Consider the following 20,186-nt stretch of genomic DNA (forward strand, 5'->3'; position numbering starts at 1 on the left):
GGAACCTATAAAAGTTCACTATAAGTATTAGTGCCTTTTGAGGATACAGGCATCGAAACAATTGATAAAGTTTGTAGATGTCTGCATTTGTAGGCAGGAAATGAATAATACAGGTTCAAGATTGTAAAATGTGTCGCGCATGGAGCAGTCACAAGAGGCAGATTTTCGTTCTTCTCTTGCTCTTCAGTACTTGCCACTTACGGTATTGCTCTCAGCAGCGGGATGGGGAGGCCCTCAGGGGATTTGAGACATAAGGAAAGTTAACTGGACTTCTGTCCTCCCGGAGACTTTCTGAAAGGGCTGTTCTGGCTGTCACTATTTCACTGTTACACAGGAGCTGGCAAATCGTTGTTTGGTGTTTTAAAATGAGTACTTATGCCCTGGCGGGATCACTTGGTTGGAACTTCTTTCTGAAGCACAGAGGTTGCCGGTTCAATCCCCAGTCAGGGCATATACAGGAACAGATCGATGTTCTTGTCTCTCTCACTCTCTGTCTCCCTTTCTTGCTAAAATCAACTTTTAAAACTTTTAAAGTATTTTTTAATTAGTATTTATTGTCACATTTGAAACAGAATGCTTAATCTAAAACATTTAGAATATAAAATATAGGCCCTGGCCGGTTGGCTCAGCAGTAGACCGTCGGCCCGGCGTGCAGGAGTCCCGGGTTCGATTCCCAGCCAGGGCACACAGGAGAGGCGCCCATTTGCTTCTCTACCCCTCCCCCTCTCCTTCCTCTCTGTCTCTCTCTTCCCCTCCCGCAGCGAGGCTCCATTGGAGCAAAGATGGCCCAGGCGCTGGGTATGGTTCTGTGGCCTCTGCCTCAGGCACTAGAATGTCTCTGGACGCAACAGAGCGACGCCCCAGAGGGGCAAAGCATTGCCCCCTGGTGGGCATGCCGGGTGGATCCCAGTCGTGCGCATGCGGGAGTCTGTCTGACTGCCTCCTGGTTTCCAGCTTTGGAAAAATGAAAAAAAAAAAAAGAAAGAATATAAAATATAAAAAATGATTACCCATGATGCTATCACTGAGCATTGATTATTGTTAATAATTTGGTTAATTTCCTTTCCCTTTTATACATATGCATTTAAACTTTTTAATTTTATTTATTGATTTTGGGGGGTGGGAGAGAGAAACATTGATTTATTGTTTCAGTTATTTATGCATTTGTTGGTTGATTCTTGTGTGTGCCCTGATGGGATCAAACCCACAACTTTAGTATATTGGGATGATGCTCTAACCAACTGAGCTACTGACTAGGGCCTAAATTTTTTTAACAAAAACAAATGTAGCAGCCCTGGCCAGTTGGCTCAGTGGTAGAGAGTCGGCCTGGCGTGCAGGAGTCCCGAGTTCGATTCCCGGCCAGGGCACACAGGAGAAACACCCATCTGCTTCTCCACCCCTCCCCCTCTCCTTCCTCTCTGTCTCTCTCTTCCCCTCCCACAGCCAAGGCTCCATTGGAGCAAAGTTGGCCCAGGCACTGAGGATGGCTCCATGGCCTCTGCCTCAGGCACTAGAATGGCCCTGGTTGCAATAGAGCAACGCCCCAGATGGGCAGAGCATCACCCCCTGGTGGGCATGCTGGGTGGATTACAGTCGGGGCATGCGGGAGTCTGACTGCCTCCCTGTTTCCAACTTCAGAAAAATACAAAAACAAAACAAAACAAAAAAAACAAATGTAGCATTGTTGGTTTTGTTGTTTTTAGAGTACGAGTACACAGGATAGCTCTGGAGTGATGTCACTGATGGGTGCCAACCATGCATGACAAACATTTCCTCTCTAAGTTTCAGTGTCCTTATCTATAAAGTAGGAATAATAGTATTTCTTAGGGTTGTGATAATTGAGGATAAGTTAAATGTTCAAAAATTGTTTTATAATTATTGCTATTAGGCCCTGGCCAATGGCACAGTGGATAGAGCACTGGCCCAGTGTGTGGACATCCCGGATTCAATTCTGGGTCAGGGCACATTCTTCTGTGTGTAACCATCTGCTTCTCTTTCCCCCAACTCCTCCTTTCTCTCCCTCTTCCTCTCCCATAGCCAGCTCAATTGGTTAGAGCATGACCCCGGGTGCTGAGGATAGCTTGGTTGTTCTGAGAGCATTAGCCTCAGGCACCAAAAATAGCTTGGTACTTAAGCATTAGCCCCAGATGGGGTTGCTGGGTGGACCCTCTTCAGGGTGCATGCAGAGTCTGCCTCATTATTTCCCTGCCTTTCACCAAAAAAAAAAAAAAAAATTCTTTTAAGTAAATTATTGCTGTTATTATATTCCTATATAAAACATTTTAATGTTTGTTTTTCTAATTATGAAAGTAATAATGTATGTTTATTATGAAAAAAGAGCATGTTGAGGGAAAGTCATCTATAATTGCACCACCCAGATAATAGAAAACAATTTTTACATTTTCTCTCTCTGACTTTATATACATGCCTTTTTTTGAGGGGGTGGAGGCAACTTAATATTTATTATCAACTTAAAAAAAAAAGAACAAAATGGGATTATTCTCCTGAAAATAAAACTTATTCTAAATATCCTTCTTCCTTTATTTATTTATCTGATAAACTATTATACCGACCCCTACATGTCTTATCACCCTCACTCCAGAATCAGCTGAGGCTGGCCCTTGACTCTTGTACTTTCCTCTCTATGCTCTATTAACACAAATGAAGTCGTGTTAAATGTAAAATATTGAATTCTTATTTTTTTTAACTTAATATAAACATTTTCTCATGTCCTTGAAGGTTTTTCAGATAAAGCTTTACATTCTCTTTTTTAAAAATTATGCGTATTCCAAATGCATTAACACTTTGCTGCCTTCAACCTCTTGAAGAACCTCTTGTTTTATGTCTGTAGAAATCCATCCTGATTTCTTTCTGCTTATCTCTACAGAGCAAGAGTCAAAAATTAGAACCCATCCCTCATCGAAGACTAAGGATGGTAACAAACACCATTGAGGAGAACTTCCCCCTGGGGACTGTGCAGTTTCTGATGGACTTTGTGTCACCGCAGCACTACCCGCCCAGAGAAGTTGTGGCTCACATCGTCCAGAGCATCCTGCTCAGTGGCTCTGAGACCGTGGATGTCCTGAAGGAGGCCTACATGCTCCTCATGAAAATTCAACAGTACGAGCCTTAGTTGGGGGCAAACCCAGGGAGCCGTGACTCGGGCAGAGCTCTTCTGGCCCAGGCTTTATTCAGCTAACCATTAGAGAGGATGACTTAGGACATCAGGGTTATTTGGATTACAAGTGACAGGAAACCCAATCCAAACTGGCTTTCCCAGCTCGTAGAAGGGAATTTAATGACTTGTGTTACTAGAAACAGCAATAAGACATGACCTAATTCAGTTCAAAACCAGTTACAAGGATCCATTACCAGCTTAGCTTGGCTTCTGTTTTCAAACTTCATGTGCTAACCTCCTCAGCCTCTAGCTTTAATGACACTCTCAGTGGGAGAGTGAGTCTGCTTCCTTTATAATCGCACAGGGTTCTGAAATGGAACCCTATAGGCTTTAACTGGCATCAGACATGAGCCCATCTGGGAGCCCGTCATGTGAACTGGTTAGACTATCATGACTGGCTTGATGTGCTTCATAGGCTTTATTCCAGGGTTCTGTTAGGTGAAGCCAGGAGGCTGACTAATTAGTCACCAGTTCCTCCCAGAAAAGAAGTGAATACTGGGTAGCAAAACAAAAACAACCAAGTTCCAGTCCCCCCAGATGACATGCTGTTGAACCAGAGGGGGGTCGAGAGCACAGGATCAGAGGACGCTTCCTGCCTCTCTGACCTTCCAGATCCCATCCCTTTCCACTAAACTCTAGAGTGCTAATTTCATGTCACTTGACTTTCAGGCTACATCCCGCTAATGCCAAGACAGTGGAGTGGGACTGGAAGCTGCTCACTTATGTCATGGAGGAAGAGGTAACATAACAATGGTGAGGGTGTGTCTTTCACAGAGGAAATTTGGACTGGAAACTAAAGTCACAGCATATCTGATAGTACAGTCTTTGCCATGATCCCCTCCTTTACAGTCTCATCTCCATCAAAAACTCCCTTTTGACCTGGTGTGTGCTGTCCTCCAATTCAAGATTGAATACTTTCACTTGCCCCTCTCCTTCTTGAGATCCTATGAAAAACAATAGTAATTAAGCAGGGATAGTCATGAATCCGTGGCAGTGACAATAAGAAGGACATTAGATCTGAATGAAGACTGGAAGATCTAAGGAAATGTAAGAGTAATGACTGATAAAATTAGGCGGAGCGAGCCAGAGGCTAGAATACATGTGGAAGGGGCCACGCCAAGGAGGGAGAGAATCTGCCCTTTCGCGTGGAGAGGTTTTGGGCTCAGAAACAGCATATTTGAGGATTAGAGTCAGATATGGGCTAAAAACTTGTTGAACGTTTGTAGATAGAACTAACATCTTCATTCTTGAGTACAGAAAGTTCAGTCACCAGGTTACCTAAAGGATTCATTGTCTAAAGAAATTAAATGAACCATTTGTCATAAATGAAGGCAGGTAGTGTAGATTGTTGCTCTAAGAAATAATTCTCCTGCATTCTAACCTTTAGGGAGCCCTGAACTTGCCATCTTTCTGTCAGCTCACCCAAAATCATTTGGATAGAACAAATTATTTTCAACTTAGAATTCTGTACTCGGCCCTGGCCGGTTGGCTCAATGGTAGAGCGTCGGCCTGGCATTCAGGAGTCCCGGGTTCAATTCCCGGCCAGAGCACACAGGAGAAGCACCCATCTGCTTCTCCACCCCTCCCCCTTTCCTTCCTCTCTGTCTCTCTCTTCCCCTCCCGCAGCTGAGGTTCCATTGGAGCAAAGTTGGCCTGGGCGCTGAGGATGGCTCTATGGCCTCTGCCTCAGGTGCTAGAATGGCTCTGGTTGCAACAGAGCAATGCCCCAGATGGGCCGAGCAGCGCCCCCTGGTGGGCATGCCAGGTGGATTCTGGTCGGGCGCATGCGGGAGTCTGTCTGACTACCTCCCCGTTTCCAACTTAAGAAAAATACAAAAAAAAAAAAAAAAAGCTGTACTCAGCCTGACCAGGCGGTGGCTCAGTAGATAGTGCATCAGACTGGGCTGCAGAGGACCCAGGTTCGAGACCCCGAGGTTGCCAGCTTGAGTGTGGGCTCATCTGGCTTGAGCAAAAAAAAAAAGCTCACCAGCTTGGACCCAAGGTCGCTGGCTCAAGCAAGGGGTTACTCAGTCTGCTGAAGGCCCGCGGTCAAGGCACATATGAGAAAGCAATCGATGAACAACTAAGGTGTCAAAATGAAAAACTGATGATTGATGCTTCTCATCTCTCTCCATTCCTGTCTGTCCTTATCTATCCCTCTCTCTGACTCTATCTTTGTCCCTGTATAAAAAGTTAAAAAAAAAAAAAAAGAATTCTGTACTCAGGTAAACTATTAGTCAAGTGTGAGGGTAGCATAACAACATTTCTAGACATGCAAGAACTTGAAAAATATCCCTGTACCCCAATTCTTAGTAGGTTACTTGAAGGTATACATCAAAAGAATGGGGGAACCTGGCCTGTGGTGGTGCAGTGGATAACGTGTCAACCCGGAATGCTGAGGTCACCAGTTCAAAGCCCTGGGCTGGCCCAGTCAGGGCACATACAGGACGCAACTACTATAAGTTGATGCTTCCTGCTTCTCCCCCCTCTTTTTCTCTCTCTCCCTTATCTAAAACTCAATTTAAAAAAAAAGAATGGAATAATAATAATAAAAAAAGAGTAAGGCACAGGATCCAGGGAATAGGAGGAGAAGAAGAAAGAGAATTCCTAAGATTACAGATAATATAGACCTAAAGAGCAGCCAGCCCAGCTTGGAATAAAATAACTTAGAGCTTTAAGAAAGAATGATCTGGGAAACATCACCAAGATAGTGGAAAATGGAGATACCAATTTAGCAACAATATATGGACCAGAACACCTTTGTGAAAACTACAGAGACCAGTTGAGAACCTACAATACCCAGGTCACTGTATAACCAAGAAGGGACTTAATTGAAAGGAGTAGGGAAGACTGTAGTATTTGTGTCCATTCCCCTCCCCTCCCCTTAACCAGCATAGGATGGTGCAGTTGAGAAGAAACTTCCTACCCCACAGCTCCCTCCTCAGGATAGAAACGAAAGAGTGAACTGAGCCCAGCGTTTTAGCTTGTTAGGGGACTGCCTGAAGAATGGCTTCAGTCTTACCTGACTCATACTGTTGGGAACAGTGGCACAGTTGGAAGCTGCTGGAAAAAGAGGTAAGCACTGTGGCATGTTGGAGCTGCAGAGAGTATGCTGTTTTTACAGGCAGTTACCAGGGGAGCAAGAGACTGAGGGCTTCGGAGAAGAAATAGGGGCAAGCCACTCAGGAAATTAAGACAGATAAAAGCATATATGGCCCTGGCTGATGGCTCAGTGGATAGAGTGTTGGCCCAGTATATGGATGTCCCGGGTTTGATTCCTGGTCAGGGCACACAAGAGAAGTGATCATCTGCTTTTATCCTCCATCTCTCACTTCTCTCCCTTCTCTCCCTTTTCCTCTCCCACAGCTAGTGGCTTGACTGGTTCAAGTGTCAACCCTGGGTACGAGGATAGCTTGGTTGGTCTGAGCACATCAGTCTCAGGTGCTAAAAATAGCTCAGTTGAACCAAGTATCAGCCCCAGATGGAATGCTGGCTGGGTCCCAGTCAGGGCACATGCAGGAGTCTGTCTCACTATCTCCTTTCACTTAAAAAAAGGGGGGGGGGAGCATATGCACAAGCCCAGAGAAAATACATCCCCCACTAAAGTTCTGCGAGGTCCCAGAATTTCTAGCCAGGCCTTTGGTGAAAATCTTGCTCTACATGAACTCAGTGAATAAAGTTGGGGAAAGGTGCTTGTTTTTTTTTTCAAATGCTTAAATCTTAACAAAAGACTACAAGGCATATAAAAAAAGGAAAATATGGCCCAATTAAAGGAACAAAACAAAACTCCAGAATTTACCCTAAAGGAACACAGATCCCGTAACTTCTGAAAAGGAATTTTTAACAACTACCTTAAAGATGCTCAAGGAACTAAAAGAGAACACAAATGGACGATTAAATGAAGTAGGATAGTGATGTATGAACAAAATGAGAATATTAAAAACTAGAGGAAAGTATCAGACATATTCTGGAGCTGAAAAATACAATAATTGAATTTAAAATTTCACTAGAGAAGTTCAACAGACTTGATGAAACTGAAGGAAAAAATTGGTGTACTTGAAGAAAAATCATTTGAGATCATTGAAACAGGCACAAAAAGAAAACAGAATGTAGAAAATTGAAGGGAGCCTAAGATACTATGGAATAGCATTAAATGAACATATATGTATTATGGGAGTCCCAGAAGTAGAAGTGAGAAAGAGACAGCTTATTTGAAGAAATAATGACCACAAGCTTCCCAAATCTGCATAAAAAAAATAGATGTACAAATTCAAGAAGCTTGACTCCAATGAGGATAATCCAAAACACTTAATTATATTGTCAAAAGTCAAAGACAATCCTGAAAACAGCAAGAAAACATAACTCATCATATACAAGAGAGCTTGTACAAGATAATAATCAGATTCTCAGCAAAATATGCAATTCAGAAGGCAATGGGATGTTGTATTCAAAGTCCTGGGGAAAAAACTGTCAATCAAGAATACTATGTCTTTCAAAAATTAGGTAGAGCAGCAAAAAAGAAGTGACATATTACATTATAAGATCCCCAATAAGATTATCAGAAGATTTCTATCAGAAACTTTGGAGACCAGAAGGCAGTGGGCAGGTGGGCAGAGCATCGCCCCCTGGTGGGCATGCCGGGTAGATCCTGGTCAGGCGCATGCAGGAGTCTGTCTGACTGCCTCCCTGTTTCCAACTTCAGAAAAATACAAAAAATACAAAAAAAAAAAAAAAATGAGGGAGAAATAATGACATTCTCAGATAAAAGCTGAGGAAGTTTGTTACCACTAGCCCTGTCCAGCAAGAAATGCTGAAGGGAGTCCTGAAAGAGAAATGAAACACTCAACTCTAACTTGAAGCTGTATGAAGAAATAAAGATGTCAGTAAAGGTATATACATATATATGGATGATCTGTAAAGCAACTATTATTTTGTAACAATGGTTTGTAACTCCACATTTGGTTTTCTACATGATTGAAGTGGCTAGTATGTTTTTTAAATCATTAGTTAAAAGCTAGTATTATTGTAACTTTTAATTCCACATTTTGTTTTCTACATAATTTAAAAGGCTAATGCATTTAAAAGAATTTGAGTCACACAATATGAAGGTGGAGTTTTGTGACATCAACAACCAATTGGGGTGGGAACAGAGCTGCAAAGGAGCAGAGTTTTTATATATTAGTATGTTGTTTGTTGTTATATGTTATTACTGGTATAAACTCATAGAGTATTATAACTTTAGAATGTTAAATGTAATCCCCATGGTAACCACAGAAACAATAGCTATAGAATATACTATTGAGAAGGAAATGAGAAAGGAATTTAAACATTTCACTACAAAAAAAATTAAAGAAAAAAGACGAACACAGGAAATGGGGAAGCTCTAAGTCATTGAGAAACAGCACAACAGAAGTACATCCTTCCTTATTGGAAGTTGCTTTAAATGTAAATGGACTAAACGCTACAATCAAAAGACAGAGATTAGCAGAATGGATAAAAATACAAGGTCCAATAACATACTGTCTATAAGAAACTCACCTTAGATCCCAAGACACAAGTAGATTGAAAGAGTAAAAGGATAGGAAAATATATTCTATACAAATAGTAATCAAAAGAGCACAGATGGCTGTACTGATATGAGACAAAATAGACTTTAAATCAGAAAATGTTACAAGAGACAAAAAAGGACATTATAAATTAAAAAAACTTTCAGTCCAGCCAGAAGATATAACAGTTATAAATATGTATGTACCTAACGACAGACCATCAAAATATGAAGCAAATACTGAGCATTAAAGGGCAAAATAGACAGTTTTATATTAATATTTGGAGACTTTAATACCCCTCTGTCAATAATGGATAGAGCAACTGGACAGAAGATAAAGAAAGAGAGAACTTAACACAATAACCAGATCTAACAGTTATATGCAGAATATTCTACTCAACAACAGGATACACATTTTTCTCAGTGCATATGGGACACATGCCAGGGTAAACCATAAGTTAGGACATAAATTAAATCTCAATAGATTTTATAATGTAAATATCATACAAAGTATCCCTAGTCTACAAAGCCAGCATCACTCTGATATCAAAGGTAGACTAAAACAAAACTGTAGACCATTATCTTTTATGAACATCGATGCAACAATCCTCAGCAAAATACTAGCAAACTAAATTCAACAGCATGTCATAAGGATTATACACCATGACCTAGTGCAGTGGTCGGCAAACCCATTAGTCAACAGAGCCAAATATCAACAGTACAATGATTGAAATTTCTTTTGAGAGCCAAATTTTTTTAAACTATATAGGTAGGTACATTGTTATTAACTTAATTAGGGTACTCCTAAGCTGGCCTTTGAGCTACACTCAAGGGGCCAAAGAGCCACATGTGGCTTGCAAGCCGCAGTTTGCCGACCACTGACCTAGTGGGATTTATCCAGGAATACAGGGATGGTTCAACATACAAAACTCTATTAATATAATACACCACTTTAACAGAGTGAAGGACAAAAACCACATGATTATCGATTCAGAAAATGCATTTGACAAGATTCAACACCCCTTCCCGATAAAAGCTCAACAAACTAGGAATAGAAAGGAATACCTCATAAAAGCCTTATGTGAAAACCTACGGCAAACATTGTACTTTGGTGAAATACAGAAAGCTTTTCCTCTAAGATCAAGAACAAGGCAAAGATGTCTGCTTTCATATCTTCTATTCAACATAGTACCAGAAGTTCTAGCCAGAGCAGTTAGGCAAGGAAAGGAAATAAAAGGCATCCCAGTTGGAAAAGGATAAATAAAACTATCTCTGTTTACTGATGACACAATCTTACATGTAGAAAACCCTAAAGATTCCATACAGAAAATTGCTAGAACTAATAAATCACACAAAGTTGCAGGGTTCAAAATTATGCAAAAATCAGTTGTATTTCTGTATACTAACAAATAACCTGTAAAGAAAATTAAGAAATCAGTTCCATTAAGAATAACATCAAAAATAATAAAATACTTAGGAGTAAACCTAACTAAAGAGGTGGACAACAGTGCAATGAAAATAATAGTGCTCAAAGAAAATAGAACAAATCGTAAGACATTTCAAATTTATGTATTGGAAGACTAAATATTAACATGTCAATACTACCCAAAGCAATCCACAGATTCAATGCAATACCTATCCTAAAATTCATATGCAATCTCAAAGGACCCAGAATAGCTAAAACAATCTAGAAAAAGAAGAACAAAGTTGGAGTAATCATACTTCTTGATTTTAAGACATATTACAAAGCTATAGTAATCAAATGGTGTAGTGCTTTCATAAAGAGAGACATATGGAATAGAATAGAGAACCAAAATAAAACTTTGTGAATATGGTTAAATGATGTTCATCAAGAATGCTAAGCCCATTCAATGAGGAAAGGATAGTCTCTTCCACAAATGTTGCTGGAAGAACTATAACCACATGCAAAATAATCTGGTCCCTTACCACCATATACAAAATGGAGCAAAGGTCTAAATATGAGACCCAACACTATAAAACTCAGGAAAAAACTTAGGGGGAAAACTTCATGATGTTGGATTTGGCATTGACATCAAAAGGCACAGGGGGGGAAAAAGCAGAAACAGACATGAGACATCAAAGTTGAAAACTACGCATCAAAGGAAATAAATGTGAAAAGGCAATCAATGGAATAGAAGATATTTAAATTATATATCTGCTAAAAATGGTTAATATCTAGAATATATAATATAAAGAACTACAAAATAGCAAAAGCCAAATAAACTGATTTTTAAAAGGGCAGAGGACTTGAATAGACATTTCTCCAAAGATCATATGCAAATGGCCAACAAGCATATAGAAAGAATCTCAGCACCATTAATTATCAGAGAAATGGAAATCAATATCACAATGAAATATATCAGGATGACTACTATAAAAAGAAAAAAATTAACAAAGTAAGCAGTGGCAAGAATGTGGAGAAATTAGAATCTTTGTCCACTATGTATAGAATTGAAAAATGGTGAAACCGCCTGACCTGTGGTGGCGCAGTGGATAAAGCGTTGACCTGGAATGCTGAGGTTGTCGGTTCAAAACCCTGGGCTTGCCCGGTCAAGGCACATATGGGAGTTGAAGCTTCCTGCTCCTCCCCCCTTTTCTCTCTCTCTCACTCCTCTAAAATGAATAAATAAATAAAAAGAAAAAAAAAGAAAAATGGTGAAACCACTCTGGAAAAGTGTATTGTAGTCCCTCAAAAAATTTAAAAATAGAATTACTATATGACCCACTAATCTGTATTCTGGGTATTCATGCGAAAGAATTGAAAGCAGGATCTTGAAGAAATATTTGTACACCCACGTACATAATAGCGTTCACAATAGCCAAGAGGTAGAAGCAACCCAGATATCCATCAACAGATTCCAGGATAGACAAACCAGGGTCCACACATACAAGGGAATATTAATTCTGTTTTCCAAAGCAGGGAAATCCTCTCACATGCTGCAACATGAAGATAGTATAATGAGGACATTACCCTAAGTGAAATAAGCCCATCACAAAATATCAAATACTGGATAATTTGACCTACATGAGGTATCTACAGTCAGTCTTACAGAAGCAGCCAGGAACTAGGAGGAGGGGAAATGGGAATTTATTGTTCAATATGTGAGGAGTTCCAGTTTTGCAAGATGGAAAAGTTCTGGAGATCTGCACGCTAGATGAATATGTTTAACATTACTGAACTGTACACTTAAAAATGGATAAGATGCTAACTTGTTATTTTTTTTATCACAATTAAATTAAAAAAAAAAAAAAGACAATAACAAATGTTGGCAAGAGCCTGACCTATGGTGGCGCAGTGGATAAAGCGTCGACCTGGAAATGCTGAGGTTGCCAGTTTGAAACCCTGGGCTTGCCTGGTCAAGGCACATATGGGAGTTGATGCTTCCAGCTCCTCCCCCCTTCTCTCTCTCTGTCTCTCCTCTCTCTCTCTCTCTCTCTCTCTGTCCCTCTCCTCTCTAAAATGAATAAATAAAAAATAAATAAAAATTTATAAAAAAAAAAAATGTTGGCAAGAATATGGAGATAGAAGTGTCACATGTTGCTGGTGAGAATATGTAAGTGGTCCAGCCACTCTGGAGAAAGATGGGCAGCTTCTTTTAAAAATTAAACTTATGTGGCCCAGCTATTTCACTTCCAGATATCCACCCAAGAAAAAGGAAAACCTTTGTCTAAGAAAGACTTGCATGTTCATAACAGCATTGTTCATAATACCCCAAAGTAGAAACAACCGAAATGTCCATCGACTGTTGAGTTAATAAACAAAATGTGCTATATCCATGCACAGGAATACTATTGGCATTAAAAAGGAATGAGCTATTGATACATGCTATCACATAGATGAGCTTTGAAAAACATTTAAGTAAAAGGAAACCACACACAGACAAGATCACATACTGTATCATTCTTTGTACATAAAATGTCCAGAAAGGCAGGCCAGTAAAGCCAGAGTAGATGTGCACTTGCCTGGAGCTGGAGGTGGGGATGGGAACTGGCAATAAACAGATGTGAGGGATCTTATTTCAGTGATGAGGATGTTGTAAAAATTGGTTGTGGTAATAAATTCACAACAAATCACTGAGTTGTACATTTGAAGTGGATGAATTTTATGGTTTGTCAGTAAAGTTGCTTTGAAAAATACAAACTAAGAAAACCAATTTGGAATAGAAGCATATTCTCAAAATTCAACACCTTTCTGGAGGAGGTGAAAGAAGTAAAGTCACAATGGCAAGCAATATAGAGAAGATGAAGAAAGCTTTAGGAACATAAAAAATCTTCACAAGGAACAAATGATTTCCTTAGTATACTATATGGATTTCTGGGGTAGTAAATAATTTTAACATGGTCCTCACACTGAACACTATTTAGTTATCAGTTTAGAATCAATTTGATGCATGGCAATGCAGCATAATCAAATGTCAAAATAACCTAGAGATGTTTTCTCTGAACATATGTACCCTGGTTTATCAATGTCACCCCATTAAAATTAATTAAAAAAAATTTGATGCAAAGTATGGAAGACGATTTTATTAGCTTTGACAATGGAAAATAGAATAGTATAGCAGATAAAGGTTGGGAGGTGAATAAGACAGCATCTCTGAAGACAGCGCTATTACGGCATCCCTTATCTTACAATGTGAGGAGACGAAAGATGTGGATGTGGATACAGTTACTATAGGAACAGAAGTGGGAAGTGGCATGGCAGAAACCAATGTCTAAAGTTGATAAATCAAGAAATAGTGATAAGTGCATATTTTTTAGAGATTTTAGGGTAACCTTCAGAAGAAAGTTTAAAGTTCTCTTGAGGGTATTTTAGGGGACAAATGGTTGTGGAGAATGGTGTCACTGGAAGACTTTCCTCGTAAATCCAGCAGAAGTCCTTGAGTTTTTAAAAATCAGAGAAAAAATATACACAGAAGACAAAGGTATCCCATCCCACCTCCTCCCAAAAAAGGGAAGAAATGGTAGATGCTTAGAATGATCATTCTTTTTCCAAACCATACCCTACTCCAAGACTTAAAGTTCCTAGAATATATGCCTACAGTCTGGTGTTTGGAAAGTTCCCCATTGAGGCCAGAAATGGTTTGGTGCCCTCTCATTCTGTGACAGTTCAAAGCCTGAGCTCCCGGGCCTCGATCCCAGAACTTGTCTCCCAGTAGAGAGACTGCCCGCTGAGGGACAGGTCCTTCCACTGGCTTCCATTAGAATGATCATGTAAATCACAGAGGCACTGAGACTCAGAAGGCATAAGTTAAATGAGGGGTTTCAAACAAAAATCAGTAAGTAAGGTCCGTATGCCACCGAAACCCACGCTCTGCCTGGGTCAGTTGGGCTTGACCAGTTAGGATCATTTCACCTGTGACGGAGCAGCCAAGTGAGACTTGCTTCCACAAGAAGGCACAGCAGCTCACATTAACTAGAAATCCTCATCGCTCAAGGTGGACGTCATATTGGCTTCATCTAGCCCCTCAGCAGAGTCGTGCGGGAGCCAGTGCCTCCCTGCCTCTGCCCTGATAGCCACAGTGTGGTTCATTCTGAAACTGACACTTAGAGAGAGTGAGACTGACTCCCTTTGGCCATTCTCTTCAATCAGAAAGCCCGCCCACCCGCTGCCCTCTGTGTAATGACCCAGGCTCCTGCTCTCCCTTTTCGGTCCTGGCACTGGTTGCCTCATGGCCTTCCTGGGGACTCGGTATGGATGAGAGCCCAGTGATCACTGTCATCAGGAGCCTGAGGAGGTACATTCGTGTTTTCTCCCACAGGGACAGAATCTGCCTGGGCGAGTCCTGTTTCTGCGTTATGTGGTCCAGACCCTGGAAGACGACTTCCAGCAGACCCTGCGGAAGCAGCGCCACCACCTGCAGCAGTCCATCGCGAGCACCGTGCTGTCCTGTGACAAGCAGCCCCACAACGTCAGGCAAGCAGCCTGTGCCCTGGATGCCGGGAGGCGGGGTGTAGGTGGGCCAGAGAACGTCAGATGGAGGAGCTATTCTGGGCTAGATGGTGTGACAGGCTTAGTTACTACAACTACAGACAGTCCTAAGCAAACTGTACCAAGCGTGTGTCGGCACCAGAGCCCGTGTTTTCTCTCCAGACACCAGACTTCCTTGGGTCTGTTTCACTATTGTCCAGACAACCTCATGAGATCTGAGAGAAACCCCAACTTGTGTTAGTAAGTCCGGGATGGAAAATGAGCAAGTAGAGAACCCTCAAAGAGCCCAGGCTTGCGTAGTGGGGTCTGAAATTTGAAAATAACTTCAGTGAGAGCAGCTCTTCCGACCTTCTGCCATGCGAGCGTAGCCACTGGGTTGTGCGGCAGTGGGGGACACGGTCCCACTCAGCTCCGAGCTGTTGGTCCCTCTCATTCCCCCTCTCCTGATGGGAGCTTCTCACTACACGGAGTGGGATTCTTGGGTTTAAAAACAGGCATTCATATGCAACATAATTGAATGACAAGATAACCTGGACATGTTATCTTTGACTATATGTATCCTGATTTATTGATGTCACCCCATTAAAAAAAATAATTAAAAAACAAACAAAAAAACAACAACAGGCAGTCATGGCCTCAAAATGCAAGCCAGGTCCTCCATTTTGTGCTTTATCAGTGAAAATTCAAGTAAGAGATGGCTCTGAGATTAAGGTGTGATTACACGGTGTGTGCATGTATTTATCAAAGCTCATCACACATTTATTGTATATAAATTATTCCTCACCAATAAGGTTTTAAAAAGAGATAAGTCAGTCTCCACATGACCCCTTCCTAAGGGATTTCCTTTTCTTTTTAAATCGTGCCTACAAAGTGTAAACTAGTTCTACAAGATTTAAGAAATCCACTAGTTCCCAGGTCCCTTCACCTGCATTTCCCTTTCCCACTACTTTCAACTCTTTCATTTAAGTGATTCTTTGAATATTTTCTTCCGCTTGTGTTGTTAATTCTCAACTCTTGTGACCAGCTGTATCTATCTACTGCCCACATGAAAGACGAGGAGTTAGCTCCCTGCGCCCTCCCGCCGCCCTCCCCCCCACCCCGCAGCTCCCAGCCCCGATCCTGTTAATATGGTTATATCATCATTTTGTGTAGGTCACTATTCGCTGTTTCTATTACCACAGCTATGTATGCTAGTCCTTTCACTCACACCATTTTGTATTCCTTAGACTTGAAACTTGCCTTATTTTTAGTTTCCTTTATTCTTTTTGCATATTGGAAGTCGATCCCAAATTCTCTACTGTTTGATCTGAATCTCCGCTCAGATGTTTGTTTGCACTGGGTTGTCTTATCAGTTTCTTCTCTAATATCTGTGGTGCAAGTTTGACCTCCTTCCATCTGGATTGGTTGTCCTCTTTGCTAGTCTTGACCCTAAGTGTGGGAACTGCCTCTGCCTGTTCCCAGTATGGACCTCTGGTTTGTTTACTTGTCCTACATCTTCTCTTTCTTGGTGTACTCCCTCGTTTGGATGGGTCAGTCTCCAGTAGCTCCTGAGAAAGATATGTGGGAAGTAAAAATTTTGATATATTGTCTAAAATTACCTTTATCTTTCCACACAGTGATTGATAACTGAGTGTAGACACTTAGGTTAGAAATAACTTCTACAGAATGCTTTCCAGAATCACTGTTAAGAAGTCATAAGCTACTTTGAGCCTGACCAGGCGTGGCACAGTGGTTAGAGCATCAGACTGGGATGCGGAAGACCCAGGTTCGAGACCCCGAGTTCGCCAGCTTGAGCGCAGGCTCATCTGGTTTGAGCAAAAGCTCACCAGCTTGGACCCAAGGTCGCTGGCTCGAGCAAGGGGTTACTCGGTCTGCTGTAGTCCCACAGTCAAGGCACATATGAGAAAGCAATCAATGAACAACTATGGTGTCACAACGAAAAACTGATGATTGATGCTTCTCATCTCTCTCCATTTCTGTCTGTCCCTATCTATCCCTCTCTCTGACTCTCTGTCTCTGTAAAAAAATAAATAAGCTACTTTGATTACTGATTCTTTTTGTGCACCCTGATTTTTATCTCTGGACATTTATAGAATCTTCTTTTGGCCCAGTATGCTTTTTGTAGGCCTATATTCATCCATAGTGTGGCCCACTACAGTCTAGAAATGTGGCCTTCATTCCTGGAAAATAGTGTTCATTTCTTTTACCATGTTTTAAATTTCTAAGAGCTCTTTCACTTATTTCTGTAAATGTTCCTTTTTAAAATTAACAAATATTCTGTTGTCTTCTTTCATGGATTCAGATCTTCTCATATCTTTGATGATACTACAGATAGATTTTGTTTTTGTTTATTCTTTGCATCATGTATTTTTCCAAGTTGGTTTCCTGGGGGAGAGGAGGAAGGATGGTTTTGGCTGTTTTGGTCTTTATCTCTCACATTAGAATATTCCCAGAGATGTCTGGTGAGCCCTGGAAGTCTGTCCCTGTTTCAGGGCCACAAAGTCAAAAGCCTGCGGAAGCTCTGAGTGCATGGGCCTCCCTGCAGTGGACCTGCTGCCCATTCCTAGATGACACCTTGTCCATGTCCCTAGGCCTTTCCTCTGGGGCTGGGGCTGGGTGGGTTTTCCATAGAAGACCTCCGTCTCCTGCAGGAAGGAAGGGTCAAGGCTGGGTGCCAGGGTTTCGGGAGACAGGTGCAGGAAGTTGGCAGGGCTCTGCGCTCAAGACGCACACGTTCCCTCAGTGCTGTTTTGCTTCTGTGCTTTGCTCCCAGCTGTGCCTGGTGTCCTAGTGCAGGGGCCTCTGTGTCATCTCTCCACAAACGTAACCTGTAGCCTTCAGGGTTGGGGAAGAAGATCTAGGAGTCTGAAATGTTTTTAAACATCTTACAAGCCACCAGCCTTGTTTTAATTTACCCCTTGCACCCTCGCTTCAGAAAATCTTCGTACTGCCATTAACAGAGCTTAGCCAAAATATTATTTTTCACTTTTTGGGTAAGTAGTATTAAATAGAATTGCTGGCTTAGAATTCAACTTTGTTACTTTTGCTAAATCAGTTAGAATTTATCCTCTTGCCAAAGTCATTTAGATTAGACATTATCCTTAAAACATGACTCACTTGCCTTATTTCCTTAGTTAATTGGTTACTTTGATTTTGTGATCAGCATCTCTAAACCACGTCCCAAACCAAAGGTTGGGACCTTGACAGTTAGTGACATGTAACAGCTCATCCACCCCCATCACCCACTCGCTCCCTCCTGCAGCCAAAGTTGAGGCATCCTGCGTTTTTCTCCTTCCCTTTCCTTTCTGTGTAGTTTTAGTGCATCTGCGTGTGTTCCTATAACATATATATTTTAATTTCAGTTCCTTTTAGCTGTATACAGAAGGATATCATGCTATATGGAATCTATCATATAAAAGTACTTCCTTTTTATTATTTTTTGTGACAGAGACAGAGAAAGGGACAGATAGGGACAGAAAGACAGGAAGGGAGAGAGATGAGAAGCATCAATCGTCAGTTTTTCGTTGTGACACCTTAGTTGTTCATTGATTGCCCTCTCATATGTGCCTTGACCGGGGGCTATAGCAGAGCGAGTGACCCCTTGCTCAAGCCAGCGACCTTGGGCTCAAGCTGTAAGTCTTACTCAAACCAGATGAGCCTGCACTCAAGCCGGCAACCTCGGGGTTTCGAACCTGGGTCTTCCGCATCCCAGTCTGACGCTCTATCCACTGTGCCACCGCCTGGTCAGGCCATATAAAAGTCTTTTAATTTTTCACCATTACCGAGGACTAGGATTTGTCCATATTGTTACCTGTCACTGTAGCTTATCCACTTTCACTACTATATAGTATTCTATTTTGTGACTATACTTCATTTTCCTTCCAGTTTCCAAAATTTCTCCCCTTCCTTGAGGATTTTTTAAAAAATTGTTTAATATAGTATTTATTAGTGTGATTTTAGGAAGGAACAAAGTCAGCTATGTATATTCAATCTACCATTTTTACCTGGGTTACCCAAGGGATCATCAAAAGTAATTCTGACTACATGAGACATTTACCTGATTGCCTTTCAGAGCCCGCACCCGTGTGCAGTCTGACTGCAATGTGCACACAGAGCTGGGTTATTAGCATCAACAGGGGGCACCCTCTTAAGGGAGCGCCAGCCAGGACTGCCTGGTCCTTCCGCCCAGCCTCGCCCCTGCTCCGGGAGCCACGGGGAGGCTCCTTGACCTCAGAGGTACCTTTCAATGATGGTAACTCAGGAAGTGTTGGCATTTTAGTTACTTTTGCAGCCCTCCTGCAGTTAGATGTGAGCTTTCCAGTAGTCTTGTTTACACACTGACGAGCGCGACGGGCCCTCTGTTGCCTTTGGGGACCCCGAGGGGTCTAGGAGCCCAGGTTAAGGCTGCAGCTCTGAGCACCACGCAGAAGACAAAAGTTTAAACTTCCTGTCTCTTTTCTGTTGCAGAGATGTGATCAAGTGGTTGGTCACAGCAGTGACTGAAGGTAGACTAACGCAGCCCCCAAATGGGAGTCGCCCCTCTTCGGGAACAGGCATCTTGAAGGGCAGCAGCGGCCACCCCTGTCCCCAGCCTGCCCTGACGAAGAACACCACGCAGGTGTAAGGGCAGAAGCTGTCTTTGCTGGGGCTGCTGGTGCAGAAAGAGTCCCATTCCCTCAGAGCAGTTCCCCCAAGTTAACAAGCCCTGTAACAGTGATCTTACTAGAGACCATCTTGTTTGGTTGAAAGCTAAATTCCTAATTCCAAAGGTAGAACAACAGCAGATGCTTCTCTGGACAGGCAGGACTCCCCTTAGTAACATGTGTTTGTAAACTGAGGTAAAACAAAAGTGAGGAGCCTGCCCTCCTTTCCTGGACACCAGGAGGCAGTCCAGTGGCAGCTACTCACCCTCAGCCTGCAGGCAGAAGCAGTGCGGGCGGTGGGCGGTCCTGCAGCCACTAGTCCTCCGACCTCTGTCCCTCTCCTCCAGGCCTGGGCGGAGTCTGGCCCTGCAGCCTGCCAGTTCCGCCAGGTTCTGACAGCCCTGGCTCGGACCAGGCGGTCCCTTTACCTCAGGTGACACTGCTGGAAAGAGATTCCTGCTGTTTCCTTTGTGGGGTTGAGAGGTGCCAAGATCTTAGGGGCCGGGGCTGCCCTTACACAAGTAACCCACTATCCTGTGTCGGTCTGTTTAAAACCAGTCACACTTGACATTTCAACACAGCATTCGTGCCTGATTTCACAATGCTATACTGTAATCTCGTTGCACCGAGCTCATTTTCATATAAGGCCTCTGGATTTTAATTTAGTGACAGTCCTGCATCAAAAGGGAAATGCTTAAGAACAATGAAGCATTTGCTTGGGCAGGTTGGGGGCGCCCTAAAGCAGGGTTATCCCCGAACCCCAGCATACAGATCCAGGAGAGGCAGACACAGCTCCTTAGACGGAAGCTAGCCTCATGTAAACAACAATAAATTTATTGTAAGGAAATATTAGTAGAAATAAAAAGTCAA

At 42.1% G+C, this 20,186-nt stretch overlaps 1 protein-coding gene across 1 annotated transcript in view; it reads left to right on the plus strand.

Annotated features, from left to right (window-relative positions):
* SIMC1 (SUMO interacting motifs containing 1) overlaps positions 1 to 20,186 on the plus strand; it is a 48,220-nt gene that overhangs the window by 18,872 nt on the left and 9,162 nt on the right. Inside the window, 4 exon segments of the mRNA XM_066343303.1 lie at positions 2,888 to 3,120; positions 3,848 to 3,917; positions 14,504 to 14,658; positions 19,141 to 19,293. Of these exon segments, the coding sequence (XP_066199400.1) occupies positions 2,888 to 3,120; positions 3,848 to 3,917; positions 14,504 to 14,658; positions 19,141 to 19,293 (611 nt within the window).

The sequence above is a fragment of the Saccopteryx leptura genome, chromosome 6 (genome assembly GCF_036850995.1).
Source record: "Saccopteryx leptura isolate mSacLep1 chromosome 6, mSacLep1_pri_phased_curated, whole genome shotgun sequence".
Lineage (NCBI taxonomy): Eukaryota > Metazoa > Chordata > Mammalia > Chiroptera > Emballonuridae > Saccopteryx > Saccopteryx leptura.